This window comes from Carya illinoinensis, chromosome 1 (assembly GCF_018687715.1).
Source record: "Carya illinoinensis cultivar Pawnee chromosome 1, C.illinoinensisPawnee_v1, whole genome shotgun sequence".
In the NCBI taxonomy this organism is placed as follows: domain Eukaryota; kingdom Viridiplantae; phylum Streptophyta; class Magnoliopsida; order Fagales; family Juglandaceae; genus Carya; species Carya illinoinensis.
Genome location: NC_056752.1, coordinates 30,727,593 through 30,743,607, shown reverse-complemented (window position 1 = coordinate 30,743,607; position 16,015 = coordinate 30,727,593). Strand labels below are relative to the sequence as shown.

The 16,015-nt window shown below is 35.7% G+C and overlaps 1 protein-coding gene across 1 annotated transcript; it reads left to right on the top strand.

The window, feature by feature from the left end:
* Nucleotides 1–3,791: 3,791 nt before the first annotated feature.
* LOC122314987 (pectinesterase-like) lies at nucleotides 3,792–6,737 on the top strand. Its single transcript, XM_043130653.1, has 2 exons — nucleotides 3,792–4,925; nucleotides 5,762–6,737. Exons 1-2 carry the CDS (start codon nucleotides 3,887–3,889, stop codon nucleotides 6,457–6,459), a joined length of 1,737 nt encoding a protein of 578 aa, XP_042986587.1. The 5' UTR covers nucleotides 3,792–3,886; the 3' UTR covers nucleotides 6,460–6,737.
* Nucleotides 6,738–16,015: the final 9,278 nt, after the last annotated feature.

Below are 16,015 nucleotides of genomic sequence, written 5' to 3'. Positions count from 1 at the left end.
ACCGAGAAGTTCTTTCGATTATGTTTACTCAACTGTATTTTTTTAATTTACTGATTAAGGAATTTTTTTTTAATGAGTTTGTAAATTTTATTTTAAAAGAAATGTTTAAATGGATTTGAAAAATGTTGAAAAATTAAAAAAAAAAAAAATGTAAAGACATTGAGTAAAAAATCTCGATAGAGATTCTGATCAGTAGTGGACGTATCAGTGTCTCTTGGCCAGACTCTTGTAATTTCATTCGTTAATTTACTTGTGGATGCTTTATGGGGGATAATGCATGTCCCGATCGATCGATCGATTTCTTGGGGACGTACGTACGCATGCACGTAGATACCCAGTCATGACAAGCTTGTTATAATTGAGAATATCATGATCACCAAGACTTTTATGAGCCCATTAATTAATTAATTAACTAGTGGATCGATACTCCTCTCGATCATGAAATTTAGTCAAAAAGCAAATCTCATGCTCTTTCGATCGAATAACCTCATGAATTCCTGATAATACACTCATCAATCGTAACGTCGACCACACACCTCATGCAACCATATATAATTAAAGTTGATCAGGCCAACTAGCTAGCTATGACCTTCTGTTCAGAATGTACTTATACAGTTCTACAATATATCATCAACTGTTCTCCACCCCACATTTGATATGAATTTTATTTATATATTTTTTTAAATGTTGAAACGTCGTTCCCCAACCCAAACCCCATCATCACCATCTCTCTCTCTCTCTCTCTCTCCCTCCTCAAGAGCTCTCTCTCACTCTCTACCCTGCAACATAGCCTGTGTCTCCTACGATAATCAAGAATTTTTCAAAATCACTGCCAAAGTAAAGTATTGCAGCTTTTCTTTATCTTGGCGCCACCTATTCCTTTGAGACAAGGTATATACTCAATCGTAGTGTCGACCACACATCTCATGCAAGCATATATAATTAAAGTTGATCAGGCCAACTAGCTAGCTACGACCTTCTGTTCAGAATATACTTATACAGTTCTGCAATATATCAGCAATTGTTATCCACCCCACATTTGATATGAATTTTATTTATATATTTTTTTAAATGTTGAAATGTCGTTCCCCAACCCAAACCCCATCATCACCGTCTCTCTCTCTCTCTCTCTCTCTCTCTCTCTCTCTCTCTCTCTTTCTCCTCAAGAGCTCTCTATCTCTCTCTACCCTGCAACATAGTTTGTGTCTTCTACGTTAATCAAGAATTTTTCAAAATCACTGCCAAAGTAAAAGCGTTGTAGCTTTTCTTCATCTTGGCATCGCTTATTCCTTTGAGACAAGGTATACACTCAATCATAACATCGACCACACACCTCGTGTAAGCATATATCATTAAAGTTGATCAGGCCAACTAGCTAGCTACGACCTTTTGATCATAATATACTTATAAAGTTTTGCAATATATCAGCAACTGTTCCCCACGCCATACCCCACACTTGATGTGGATTTTATTTTTATTTTTTTTAAATGCTGAAACGTCGTTTCCCACCCCACACCCCATCATCACCATCTCTCTCCTCAATTTCTCTCTCTTCGAGCCCCCCTCTCTCTCTCTCTCTACCGTGCAACATAGCCTATGTCTTCTATGCTAATCAAGAAATTTTCAAAATCACTGCCAAAGTAAAGTGTTGCAATTTTTCTTCATCTTGGCGTCGCCTATTCCTTTGAGACAAGGTGAAATTCATTTTGTTCCACTTTCCTAGTTTGAAACTTGATTAGGTTTTCCTTATGTGATGTTTGCTTGTTGAGAAAGTTGAAATTGTCACTCTTCCACTTGCTTTGCATGCTTGATTCCAATTGCCTTCCGGTAAATTCAATTTTCATCCCATTTTTTTTTTTATGTTTTTCTATTTCTACAAAATCATGTTAACATATTTAGTTATTTTGATTGCACATACACACGAACAGGGCAACTGGAATAATAGGGATAGATCCCAAATTTCAAATATAGTCAAAGAACTTTTACGTTTTGTCAAAACGGTCGGAGAATCATCCCTATTCATCTCTTCCTGCAAACTCAACCAAGAAACAAACAAACAATGTATTCACTATTCATTTGCGAATTCAACGAAGATATGCAATTGCTGAAATATGGATTTTGGTGAAAATGCGTGGCGAGATTTTGCGAACTGAGAGAAAGAGGTAGAGAAAATCTCAGTTATGAGTTAAGGTCTGACTGCCACGTAAGATGTGGGTGTAAAATGGGTTAAGGGGGTTGATAAGAAGAATAATTCATACTTATATATAACTCCTGATCTCCTAGCTCTTCATGCTTGCTAAATTAACCATTCACTTAATTAAAAAATAAAACCAAAAGAAAAAGATAGCTCTTGAAATAACATGACTCAAAAAGATCACTACGTAGCAAAAAAAGATTAAGACGTTTCTTATGAGTAGTGCATGAGTACTATTAATTTTTCTATATATTCACGGTCCCATTAGTTATAATCCATCTCTCTCTCTCTCTCTCTCTCTCTCTCTCTCTCTCTCTCTCTCTCTCTCTCTCTATATTTAGTTGAAACGTCCGATCCCATTAAACCTTGACATATACAGAAAGCCGACAGCCAAAAAGCTGGATCATATATATAACGAGATTATATATGAATTAGAATCATCTCAAATGAATAAAAAGCTGGTCATGATAGATGTTGCTGTTCGTGTGGAGACTTTTCCATGTTACCACAATGAAAAGCATCGCAGTAGAGCCCATGGATCATGTTAATTTCCCTAAGGCTAATATACTTTTCGGCATAATTTCGGTTGCCGTCTCTGATCAATCGCTGTTGAAAGATATATTGTACATGATCCATACGCATATCTACATGGAGAATAAATCAACGGTTTTTGTCCTTTGCTAGCTACTTATAATTAATAAGGGAATCTAATTTGAAACATTTTTATGTGAGAAGCACGCGTTAGATTTATTATAAAGAGATCTTATAAAAGAAATTAAACTTACAAATTGATATAACTTAATATATATAATATATATGTCCTATTGTAAAACTTTTAACTTATATTATGTTGAGTCACGTAAATTTATAATATTTATTTAATTTGTAAGACCTCTATATAGACCAAACACTTCTCTTTTTATTTAGTTTTTTTATTTAATCACTAGCTATAATTAGTTATATATTACACACTAGGTTTTCCATGAAAAGATAATATTATATTAATTTATTATAACTGCCTTTATATATAAAATAGCACTGCCAACATTTTCCTCAAATTAATTAATTAACCAAGTTCAAAGTTTGGGACCAAATAATTAGCTAAGTACTTGAGCTGGGGAAGAAGATATAAAAAAAAAAAAAAAAAAATTATCATTTGATTTTCTAGTATCTTCTTTATTCAAGCAACTATCGAGTGTTTGGATCAGCTGGTATCGAGGACTTCTTTGCAATTTAGTGTTTGGCAGATGGGCTACCTTCAATTCAACGATCGAGCGAGCCAGCTGGCTTGATCATGACCTAGCTACCAATTATTAAGAGCAAGGTTGCTTTCATACGACGATGTAAAATTACATATGTACGTACGTACCAGTACTAGTACGTACTTATTATATATGCATGCGTGCACTCGATCATGTACGTAATGGAGCCCATGGCTTCAGCTAGTTTACCATATATCCAACAGAAAACAATTAGTTACGTAAGTAAAAGCTGGAAGATCAAAAAGATTAATATACATAGATTTAATTATTGGCTAGCTAGCTTCATGATTAATATGCCATCTTCCATATCATAAACTTTCTATATATAGCAGCTAGTGTATGCTTGATTAAGGCATACCACTGATCATCTCTCTCCCTGATCTCTCTCTTATCTGTCTCTCAACTTCATACAATCATAATCACGTACAAAATGCCGATCATCTCCTCTCGTTCAAAACTAGGAAATAATTCATGGGTAGTCTCAGTACTATCTGTGTTCGTAACCACTGAAATCTTGTTGTTTGTTGGATTGGCAGCTGGATCTCTGCCAGCAACAACTGCACCAATATCGTCCCATTTTTCCGAATTCTCTTCTGGAGACATTTTCTCAGCTTATTGCAAGCGTGCCCCCCACAAAGCAGCTTGTGAATCCATGCTGTCATCGGTGCTAACTACAACAAGTACTACTACTGCGACCCCACAAACCCTAGCAGATCTGTTTGACCACTCGGTCAAGTACAGCATGGGCCAGGCTCACTCGGCTCGAGCCCTTGCTTACAACCTTAGCCTTTCCTACCCCTCGGCCCCCGGCAACCTAATTGGCGGCGGCATGAATGACTGCCTCGAGTTGCTCGAGGATAGTCTAGACCAGCTCTCGAATGTTGACAACCGTGAGAATAAGCCTGGCACCAGCATCGATGATGATGTCCGGACATGGCTTAGTGCTGCTCTTACTAATCAGGCAGCATGTCTCGAAAGCCTTGAGAATTATCGATTTAAGGTAGGGAAAGGCGTGATGGATGCTAAGGCTCAAAATTTGAGCCATTTCATTAGCAACTCCCTAAACCTTTACATGTCTTCCAAGCCAAAGGAGGCAAAAAAGTCGAGCACAAGATCAAGTACTGGTGGCCGGAGAAAAACGTTGTCGGAGGATTTTCCGACGTGGGTGTCGGCGGCAGAACGGAAGCTTTTGCAAGCTTCGATAGGAGAGATAGAAGCAAATGCAGTGGTGGCAAAGGATGGGAGTGGGACGCACGGGAGCATAGGAGAGGCACTTGAGCTGGTGGCATCATTGGCGGATGGCGGTAGGACTGTCATTCACATAAAAGCAGGGACTTATCGGGAAAATCTAAACATTCCCAGTAAGCAACATAACGTCATGTTGGTTGGGGATGGAAAGGGCGTAACGGTCATTGTTGGTGATAAGAATTCTGTTGATGGCTCGACCACTTACGGGACTGCCACCGTTGGTACGTACATATTATAATTAAGGGAAGTACTCACTGCACGTACAATTTTTGTTTTTTTTGTTTTTTAAATTTATTATTATTATTATGATTATTATTATGGTTATTATTATTTTATTTAGTCCCTTCGCCGATAAACTTAATTTCAAATCGGTTTTTATTACCACTTTAATATTATATATAGTCCGTTCAAAACAATAAAAACGTTATTGTGATAGTTCAATTAATTATATCATACTAATGTTATAAACAAACGTAAAGTATATAATTTTTTTAGAAAAGATTAAAGTTTACTATTAAAAAATTATATTTATTATTATTTTTATATGAATTCTGTATTTAAACTATACGGTATTTACATATTTCATTACTGTAAATATCATTTCTCTGACTAAATTATGAATTGAATTTTAATAATTAATGTACATGCTAGCTAGCATGCATGCTCATATTAAAATTGTGGGTGGATGGGAAGAATCGATAGATGATCTCTAGCTTCACGTAGGCCACACGTTGATTAAACAAACACCATAACCAGCTCTGATATTGTTCCCTACTTTCCTTTAGATGATGAAAGCGACCCTGGAAATAGACATGATTGTGGCCATCTTCTTGATCATGAGATCAGAAGAAGATAAGCCCAACTCTTAAGAAATATTGGTGGTTAGCTATATAGGGTTCGAGGATCAGAAATATATGCTTGATAGGCCTGGGATCACTATTTCATGTACTTAATTTGGTGGTTATGTGTTTCTAAATAGTCACTCAAATTAAATTAATGTGGGGCTGACCATATATAATTTTGATAAACATTAATATACTATGGATGTCTCTTTCAGGCGCCATGGGAGACGGATTTATAGCTCGAGACATTACATTTGTGAACTCTGCGGGCCCGGAAAAACACCAAGCTGTTGCCCTTCGTGTTGGTTCCGACAAGTCGGTGATTTTCCGATGCTCCATCCTCGGTTACCAAGACACCCTCTACACTCTCTCCAAACGCCAGTTCTATAGAGAAACCGACATCTATGGTACAGTAGATTTCATATTCGGCAACTCCGCGGCCGTCTTCCAAAGCTGTGGCATATACGTGAGGAAGCCTCCGTCAGGGCGCGACAACTTCATCACAGCGCAAGGTCGGAGCAGCTCAGATGAAAACACCGGCATTTCGATCCATAACTGTAAGATAGCAGCAGCATCCGACCTCGCTCCTGTGCAGTCGAAGTTTGCTACGTATCTTGGAAGGCCATGGAAGCAGCATTCGAGGACGGTAATCATGCAGTCGTCTCTGGGTGGGTTAATTCACCCAGCAGGATGGTCGCCATGGTCGGGGTCTTTTGCCTTGAATACACTGTATTATGGGGAATACATGAACTCAGGGCCTGGTGCCTCCACTTCTGGTAGGGTTAAGTGGCCTGGCTACCATTCTTCTCTCACATCTGCTGAAGCTCAGACTTTTACCGTCGCCGGTTTTATCGCCGGAAATCTTTGGTTGCCCTCCACCGGGGTGTCTTTTGATTCAGGACTTCTTGGATGAACCATGTCATTGATAGCAGGCCTAGCTAGCCACCTTTCAAGTGTTCATATCTATTCAAAAGCCAAGTGTATGTTGCTAGCCGGAAAACATGATCCGGTCCCTAGCTATATTTGCCAATATCTCATTAATTACAAATAAGTTGTTAATTAGTTTGCATTTTCTTTCTATTTTCTAAGCAACTTCGAAAAATCAGGAATAAAAAGAAGTTGGTGTATGCATGTATATATACAAATTGTGTTTAATTGTATGAAAGGATTTCAGAATTATCTATTAGCAAAGTCTGATTAGTACTGTATTTCCTTTATTTCTTTGTAAATTTTCCTTGAAATCAAAAGTTATTCTTAAATTCAAATGCATTTTGAAACTGATATAATCAAATTAATGTGGCTTCATATTACCTTTTTATCTTTGCTCTCTATGATCTTTTGGTCTTGACACATTATATATTAAAGTCATTTCCGGCCTCGTCGGTGGACCTACATGCATGAGAAATAATTCTGTCTAAAGTTGATGAAATACTTGATAAGGTCTTGAACTTAACATGCCATTTTTACAATTTGTATCTTGAAATTACCAAATTAGAAACAACAATATTATTTGATTTTAAAGTTAGTAAGAGCAAAAGAAATGCGGGCTGCATGCTTTCGACTTTTTCATTACTCTTTAGTTTAAGAAATGGTACTTACTATTATGAGTAAGCAAGCATCGTATAATTAGTTTGAAAAATGTAAATAAATAAGGGACCTACATAAAAAGAAATTGATTTTTTAATAATAGATCTCATTTTTTTTTCCAAAGTGACTGCATGATCGGCTTGTATATGACTCCATGATTTCATGTAGTATTACTCATCATGATCCCCAATTCCAAATTTCTATTTTGAGTTATGGATTTCTTCAAATTCAATCATTATCTTGATCACCATGCTTTGGTTTTAGTTTTTCTTTTCATATTAGGGGCACACACCTTTACAAAAAGGGAAGTTTTTTTCGATCTTATATATATATATATAAATATATATATAATTCTATTTATAAGTTAGAGTAGATAACACATCTATTAAAGTACTTACATAACATATATGTATATATATTATTTGATTTGGCAGATAAATTTTAAATTTGAATATTATAAATTAAATCTTACGGATACAATTAATTAAGTGACCATTTAAATATTGTGTTTTACAAACTAGCTTGAAAATAGAACATATGACGGCACCCAATATTTAATGTTTACGTACACATCATGAGAGAATATATTGAGAGCATCTTTGCTTCATATTATTGTGGATAGTTCATGCAAATCCATATTCCTCATGTGAAACAAAACATCTTCACAATAATTTTATGAAATGTCCCTTTTTCGGTTTGTCTCTATGTGCATCATTTATAGTGATATTCTTTCAACTCGCGCTCTGTAAATATATCTCCTTGAATACGCTTCAATTTCATATATATATATATATATATAAATAATAGTTATAGTTATGAGTGTGCAAGCGTGATGCAATCATTTAAAAAAATATGAATAAATATGAGATTTATATAAAAATAATTAATTTTTTAATAGTGGACTCTATTTTTCTCAAAACAACTAGACGACGTTTATACATTGCATGACTATATACAGCATTACTATATATATATATATATATAAAGAGACGAATATATTATAAAAATGGCTATTTGTTAATTTTTATTTTTTTTTAAAAGACACATTGTGTCAACGATTGCAAAGTGGTAGGGCTACTAGCTGAATCCGAGGATCATAACAAAAATGGTCATAATAAGACTCCGAATACAATTTAAAAGATTCAACTTTTGACGGTCCAAGAAAACAAAGATTTATAATCAGGACTGATTCTCAATGTTATCTATATCTTTCGGTTTCAAAGTCCAAGCTTCATTATGTTCAAACAATCATTTCCTAAATCTTGGCCCAAGAAGAGAAGCCCGAATCTGATATTGAACAGTCATATTCTCTGGAATCGTTGAGTTGGGGCCGAATACATTTATTCCCCAATAAAAGGCGGCCTTTGTGGTACTCTTACCACTTTTCTACCCCCGAGTACCTACCTACCTTGTCTCTCAAAAGTAGCATGCATACAAAGGGACATAGTCCAACGAAGAGTCACCACGTTGGATACTCTCTAATATAAATTAGAGGGATTAAATTTACCTAATTGAAAAAAACAAAACAGAGATAATCAAACTGCATATTGCATGGTTTACAATCACAAATTTATCATGTTCATCATTAATTAATGCTATATATATATACTAGTTGGCACTCAACGTGCAAGGCACGTTTTTCTAGTGAGAAGGAAAAAAATATGTTCATTAGATACAATATTACTAGAAAATTATCAAAATTTCCTAAAATAAAGACCAATAAATAAAATGCATGAAAAGATAGTAATGATAGTAATAATTACTTTCTATTACTAAAGTATTAAGTCAAAGACAAATAAGTTAAAACTGATACAAGTTTGAAGGAATTGAAATTACAGTTTTATTAAAATTACAATTTTTTCCCAACATGAGCATATATGATGAAGATGTTTTTTCCATCAATTGATCAAAATAGAGAACTTGAATATACAACACTCAATTACCATGTATAAAAAACACCCAGATTTATCTAAAAATTATTTCTCATTATTCAAATTGTAGCGCCCAACAACTAATTCAAAATCTTATGCTTTATTATAACCCTACCTATCTGTATTGACCAACAGAGATCTCAAACCAAAGCCACCACTACCTGTTAATTATTAATAAATCATTCAATTACAGTATTGGTATTTAGTCTTAACAAAAAAAAAAATATAAAAACATAAATACTAAAGTATTAAGTCAAAGACAAATAAGTTAAAACTGATACAAATTTGGAGGAATTGAAATTAGAGTTTTATTGAAATTACAATTTTTTTCTAACAGGAATATAATCAAATAATCAAACAGTCTCAAGTATGAGCCAAATAAGATGCACTAATAACAAGGTTGGGCATAGTTGTTGATACTTGGGGGTGAATGCGACCACAAAGCTCAGCAGCAAGTTTTCGTACATAGTCAAATTCAAATTTATGAAATGCCCTAAAATAAAGAATAAAAGAAATAAGTATATCTCATTCAGTATACTGAAGCAACTGAGGTTATTCATGTGAATCAACCTGTTTAGAAGGAGAGCAGCAAGACTGTTATGATTGTTGATATCTTGATCCATTGAAATTTTTCTAAATAACAAGCAAAGATTTTACAAGTGAACTGTAACTAAAAAATTTGTAAAATGAGAAGCTTCAATTGGGATTTAGAGAACATTCATGGGGGAGATGAATGAAATTATTAGATCTAAAATATCATCTCTTAAATACAATTAGTATTTCAGATTCATATTACGGTTTTATAAGAAAGTGTGCATTATTAAAGGAGAAATAAAATGGAACATATAGAAGATCTAACAGAAGATAGAAACACAAATATGAATATTTGTAAAGTATTATTTTATTATCTCGAAATAAAATTATAGAAATTACAGATCGATCTTCTTTTGGAGACTATTATATGGGGAGTAAAATCTTGGTCTTGAGAATTTATGTGAACATTAGAAACAAATCATTTAGAGTTAGAATAATTGATAACTCATGATGGATAGAAGAGTTATGATAATCATAAGAGAGAAAGTCTCAAGTTTAAGTTATTAACTGGTCAGTTATCGAATTACCACTTAGGAAGAGGACTAATTGTTGCGATTATAAAGAAGTAAGTTAGTCCTAGACCAGTAGAACACCTTGAGGTTTTTATTAACTTGAAGATTACCGAGAGTTTGGATATGCATGATTAAATGCATATTTATATGAGTCATTGGATCATGTCATATATATAAAAATCCCTGAAAGAAATAAAATAGAGCACATAAAACATATACCAGAAGATAGAAACACAAATATGAATATTTGTGAAGTATTATTTTAGTATCACAAAGCAAAATTACAGAAATTTGAAGCTCTTTGTCTCAATCTTTAAACGCTCTTGCTCTTCAAAAATCTGCATGTCTTTCCTATATAAAGGAGTAGCCACTCGAAAAGAAGAGTTAAGCAAAGATTTTAAATCTCTGTTATCTCGTTTTAGTGCTTCTATCTTCATGTTGGACTCCATAAGAAGCCGCTGAAGGATAGAAATATTCTCGTGGAGTTTGTCAACCTCACCAGTCCTAGATTGTAGTTGCTGAGAATATGCGACGAGGGTTGATGAGTATTGGGTACCGAGACTCACAAGCTTGTAGATAATTTTATTATCTGACTTATTAGTCAGATCATTATTGGATTGCATTATAGCACCTACGGAAGAAGTAGAAACAACTGGTGAACGAGGTGCAGAAGACCTCATATATTGGTAATGAGAAGATTGCTGAGCCATTGCAAAGTGAGAAAGCAGAAAGAGATTGCAGAGTAAGAATGTAGACTAATTTCATAAAAGTGAAGAAAATGAGATGCGAAAGAAGATGAACTGAATAATTTTTTTATAGAGAAAATTATGATGAATCATCTCTCGTGAAGTATTTCTCTACAAGAGACATGAGTGATGTAGTATCATAGCTGCGGTGCTTGACAGCTACAGAAGAGTAATGTAGTATCATAGCTGCGGCGCCTAACAACTACAAAAGAGCAATGTAGTGTCATAGCTATGTGGCGCCTGACAGCTACAGAAGACCCATAAAAATCCTACGGATTAGAGTTGTCTAGTCTAAAACAGAGGGCCACCGCTCTTGTTAAGAGAGAGAGAGAGAGAGAGAGAGAGAGAGAGAGAGAGAGAGAGAGAGAGAGAGAGAGAGAGAGAGAGAGAGAGAGAGAGAGAGAGAGAGAGTGGTTAACGGCTTAATTTTGATGAATTCTTTACTAAGTATGTTTTTTAGAAGAACAGTTAAAGTATATCATTTATATTTTTCTAAAGCAATCGAGAGTTTACCACTGAAACCGAAGATGTTAGACATGGGTACAGCTGAAAAAATCCCGAGAGGTCGAATCCGCACCGTTTTCTATCAGAAAACCTTCCAAACAGAGCAAAAAAGAGAAAAACAAAGAAGACAACAGCCAAAATCTCTTCATACTGAGCTTTATCAACAAAAACGGAAACCCACATGCAAATTCTATGAGATAGGGCAAAAAAAAATAGAGAAAATAAGTGAGAGGAAAGAGAAGGTGAGGAGTGAAATGATAGGAGTCGGGGTGGGTCAATGAAGAATAGTTTTATTTCGTGAGAGGAATGTGGGAGGTTTGTGTACGTGATAATATACACAAGGAAAACCCACATGCAATGTATTTGTGCTGAGAAGTGGATTCTCTCCCACCAAATGAAAACCAGGCGTCCTTAAAGCAGTTTTCGGTTTTATTTTTTGGTGAATTACGACTTGTTTGGATGCTTGACTAAGTATGTCTTCAACCCGTTAGATCCCTAGATTAACTACTCTACTCGCAACACCATCAACATGATATAACATCATATTTAATACATTACACTACCCGTTCATTATTAATTAATCATTCAATTACAGTATTGGTATTTAGTCTTAATAAAAAAAATATAAAAACATTAATTATGATTGATTAAAGATTTTAAAAAATAAAAAAATAAAAAATAAAAATTGTGCTTAAACTTTTAAATTAAAGAAAGAAAATGAGAGAGAAGTCGACAGAAAAATAACTGAACGATTTTCATTAATTTTTTGCAATCTTCAATTCAACACGTCAATCAATTTTGGATTCTTTCTCGACACGTGAATAGTTACTGATACTTTTTATAAGATGGGTTCGAATAATTGAGTGGATCCCATTCGATTAGGAAACGTGCTGGTTGGAGATTGAAATAAACTGATCATGATCAACTCAATTCATTATTAATTATTATTCATGTTATGCAAGAAAAAGATATACTTTTATATTAATTAGCTCTAAAAATCATTAATATTTTTATATATAAAATCGTATTCAATCTTTTCTGATACAACTTTTTGCTCAATAATTGCGCATCGTAAGCATCAATCTATGCATCAAGCTATCATATATAGCAGCCAGAAGAGAGAAATTTAATGCTCCAATGAAGACCTTGTACAAAGATATTTGTTTGGAACTTTTGAAACATAGAAAATGATTTAGTGAGAAAATGTTATAGTGAAAGTAGAGCCCAGTGGGGTGGGTGGGTGAGTTAATATAAAAAAATATATATTAAGAAGGTATATTGAGAGGGATATGTACCACATCATACCAGTTAATGATGATTGGACATTGGTTTTTCATGGACATATAATTATTGAAGGGTCAAAATCCTAAACACAACTCAGCACCATTAACAAACTAATCAACATGCTGTGTTGTGGGATCAGCTTATTAGAGGCTAATTTTCTTATTCAAGGGTTAATCTTCCCGCAATACTCGCAGAGAAAGATATTATTTAACGTACACGAAATTAAGAGCTTGTTGGCGCCGTTGGTGTATTATATATTGAGAAGTGTCGCGTCTAAAAATTTCATTAAAATAAATTTCTAAATTAATATAATTTTTTAAATCTATTTTATAATAAAATTAATTTTACAATCTCATATATCATATCAAATTATATCAGCTTGTAAGTTTACTTTTGTATAATTTATTTATATCTAAAATATTTTTCTTATATATATACATATAATATGTGTGGTGCATGATTAATTGGTCCAAAACAAAGAGCTAACAACTAAAGAAAAATAAATCTTAGGTCCACTCCAATTGACTTTTAGCACCAAAATGTGATGATGATCATGGAAGCAGCTAGCTAATTGCAAACCACCACGTACGTACATGGTCGATGGAGGATCGGATGGGTTTAATTTCTTAGTGAGGGAAAGACCATATATATATATATATATATAAAAGATTAATTTGTTTACGAAAGCATGACATAAGAGCATGTGATTCTTCTTCTACTTTGATCTCTAAATCAAGCAAAAATATATAAAGTGCAAATCCCTTTACTTCATGTCTTACAGATCGACAAAATCAACACCAAATTAATTTATATGAACATGATGATCAAAGTAATTAGGTGGGTGGGAAGTTAATTTATATGAACATAATCAGGGTCTAATCACATGACTTAGCTATTTAATTTGGTGCACGCGACATTAATGTGTCTAAAAGTGGCTTTAGTCATGTCCACTGAATGGCCTCTTCTATCTTTTGTTCGCATGTAGCTACTCTCAACTCATCTTATATATTATATAATCTCAAAAATATTATATAGATATTGCATTAATATTCATGACTTTACAGCTAGCTAGCTATATTTTAATTCAACAAGAATTAATATTATTCAATCGGCTTCTTTTTTCCTCTAATATATCATGTTATTTTCTCATCTAATCATGCATGCATGCATGGACGATCGATCACCCATCATGCATGGAAGACATGATGAAAATAAATATCTTTGGTTTCTTTTCACAATTAACAGGTCATCATGCCACGACAAACAACGACATGGTGGACTCCCTCAATGGACGATGAGCTGGCTACCATGCGTATTGAGACAAGGTGTTGGTGACGATAAACTATAATTAATTGCAATGTAGAGAGAGACAAGCAATTATCATCCTTACAATTCATAAAAGGGCCCTAAAATAGACATACAGTGTAGAGAGACACCAAGCCAATCCTTCTACCAAACCGATAGGGTCATTTTCAACATCGCATTATGCTAACATGATCATCATCTACATATCTCTTTGTGATGACCCGCTTTTGCGTGTATCTTCACTGAAGGATTGTTTTTAATTTAATTAATATATTGCTTTATTTATTTTAAATTATTGCGTTTTAAATTTGGTTTTTATTTGTTGGATGTTGTGTTTCATTTATTTATTTATTTTACGGCTTTTAATCTCGTTCTCAGCGGATTTGTTTTGTTGTCCGGAGTGAGGATTGGACCTCATTTCTTCCTACATCTCTTTTTCCCTTTTTCCTTTTTCTCTTGTCTTTTTCTTCTTTCTTTTTCTTTTTCTTTTTTCTTTCTTTTCTTTTTCTTCTTCCTTTTCTCTCTCCTGTGCATCGACCCTCTCTCTCTCTCTCCTCTCCCACGCCGGTTGCAGCTCAGCCCCGACCCACCGCCGTTCGGCCACCGTGGTCGACACCACCCCCGCCGGTCGAACCCCCTCCTGCCGGCGCACCACCCCATCGAACCCCAGCCCCATCCGGCCAGCCGTTTAGCCGGAAAATGCCCAAGAAGCCCCACGGTTTTTACCCCCGATCCGCCGCCGTCGCTCCACCTCCGGCCACCACCTCTTCACCACTTCATCACCGGTTCCTTGCCGTCCTAACCCACCCATTTCCGGCCTCTAATAGCCACCGGAACAGCTCCCACGAGCTAGCTTTCCATTTTGGGAAATCCGGCCATTAACCACCGTTTTCGCCGCCACCCACGACCAAACTTCACTTCCACTAGCTTCATAATCACCCTTAGACCATTCCCTATCAATCTCAAGCCTTGGTTTATCCCCATTCAAAAGTGGGTATTTTGCAACCCACGGCCACAGTGAATTTTCACTGTTACGTTGCTTTTTCTCCGTCGTTTGCAACGCCGCAAGCTTTCTAAAAATACCGTATAGCGCTGTATGTATTTTCCAAATCCTACTTTCAGATTTAAATATATTTTGCTCATTCAATAATTATTTATCTGTTGGTTGGCTGATTCCGGACTGAGTCCGAGGAGTTTGGGGGTCGGATGGATGGAGGACGGAGTTGCTTGTTTTATTGATTTATGGATGGTTGTTTATTTTTGTGCATTGATATCGCATTTACATGGTGCATGCACATGCATTTTTTTATTTAATTGAGAAAAGCCTGTTTTATTGGCGTAAGTGGATTTTCGGGTGTGTGTGTATCACGACCCCAAGCTGGGATGGGGTATTATTTCGGTGGAGCTCCTCTGGTCACTCGGGAGTGGAATAAACTGAGTGACGTCCCCTGAGTTGTCGCTAGGCGAGGACGAGAGCGGGGTTTAGGGGATGCTTGGCTACGAACGCGCCGGGCGCGGAACCGGGCATCACTCTACGCACCGACTCCGTGGCCCTTCGCTGGCGAGGGCTAGAGGATGCTTGGGTATGAACGCGCGGGGCGCGGAACTGGGCATCGCTCGTTAGGTGTCACATACGTGGTCGTAACCTGCGGTGTGGCACTGGAGCCAGGGTGTGCGGATGACCCCTAGGGGAGGTCATGGTGCATACAGATTAATTGGATAATGGGTTGAGATGGATATGGGCCAAATGTGACTTTTGGTGTGATATTTGGAAAGGATATGTTTTTGGGCCAAATGAGATTTTTGGCGTGCGTGGAAAAAAATATGTTTTTATGGGTTTTGAGATGTGGTTTATGAGACATGTGCATTGGGCATACTTCATGCATATTGTTTGAGTTTTATATGTATTTATCTGGTGGTATTTGGATTTTACTTACCTGCGGCGCCATTTTTTGATTCCGTAGATTTTGGTGCAGGGTTCGAGGAGGAGGAGGAGGCTGAGCCCG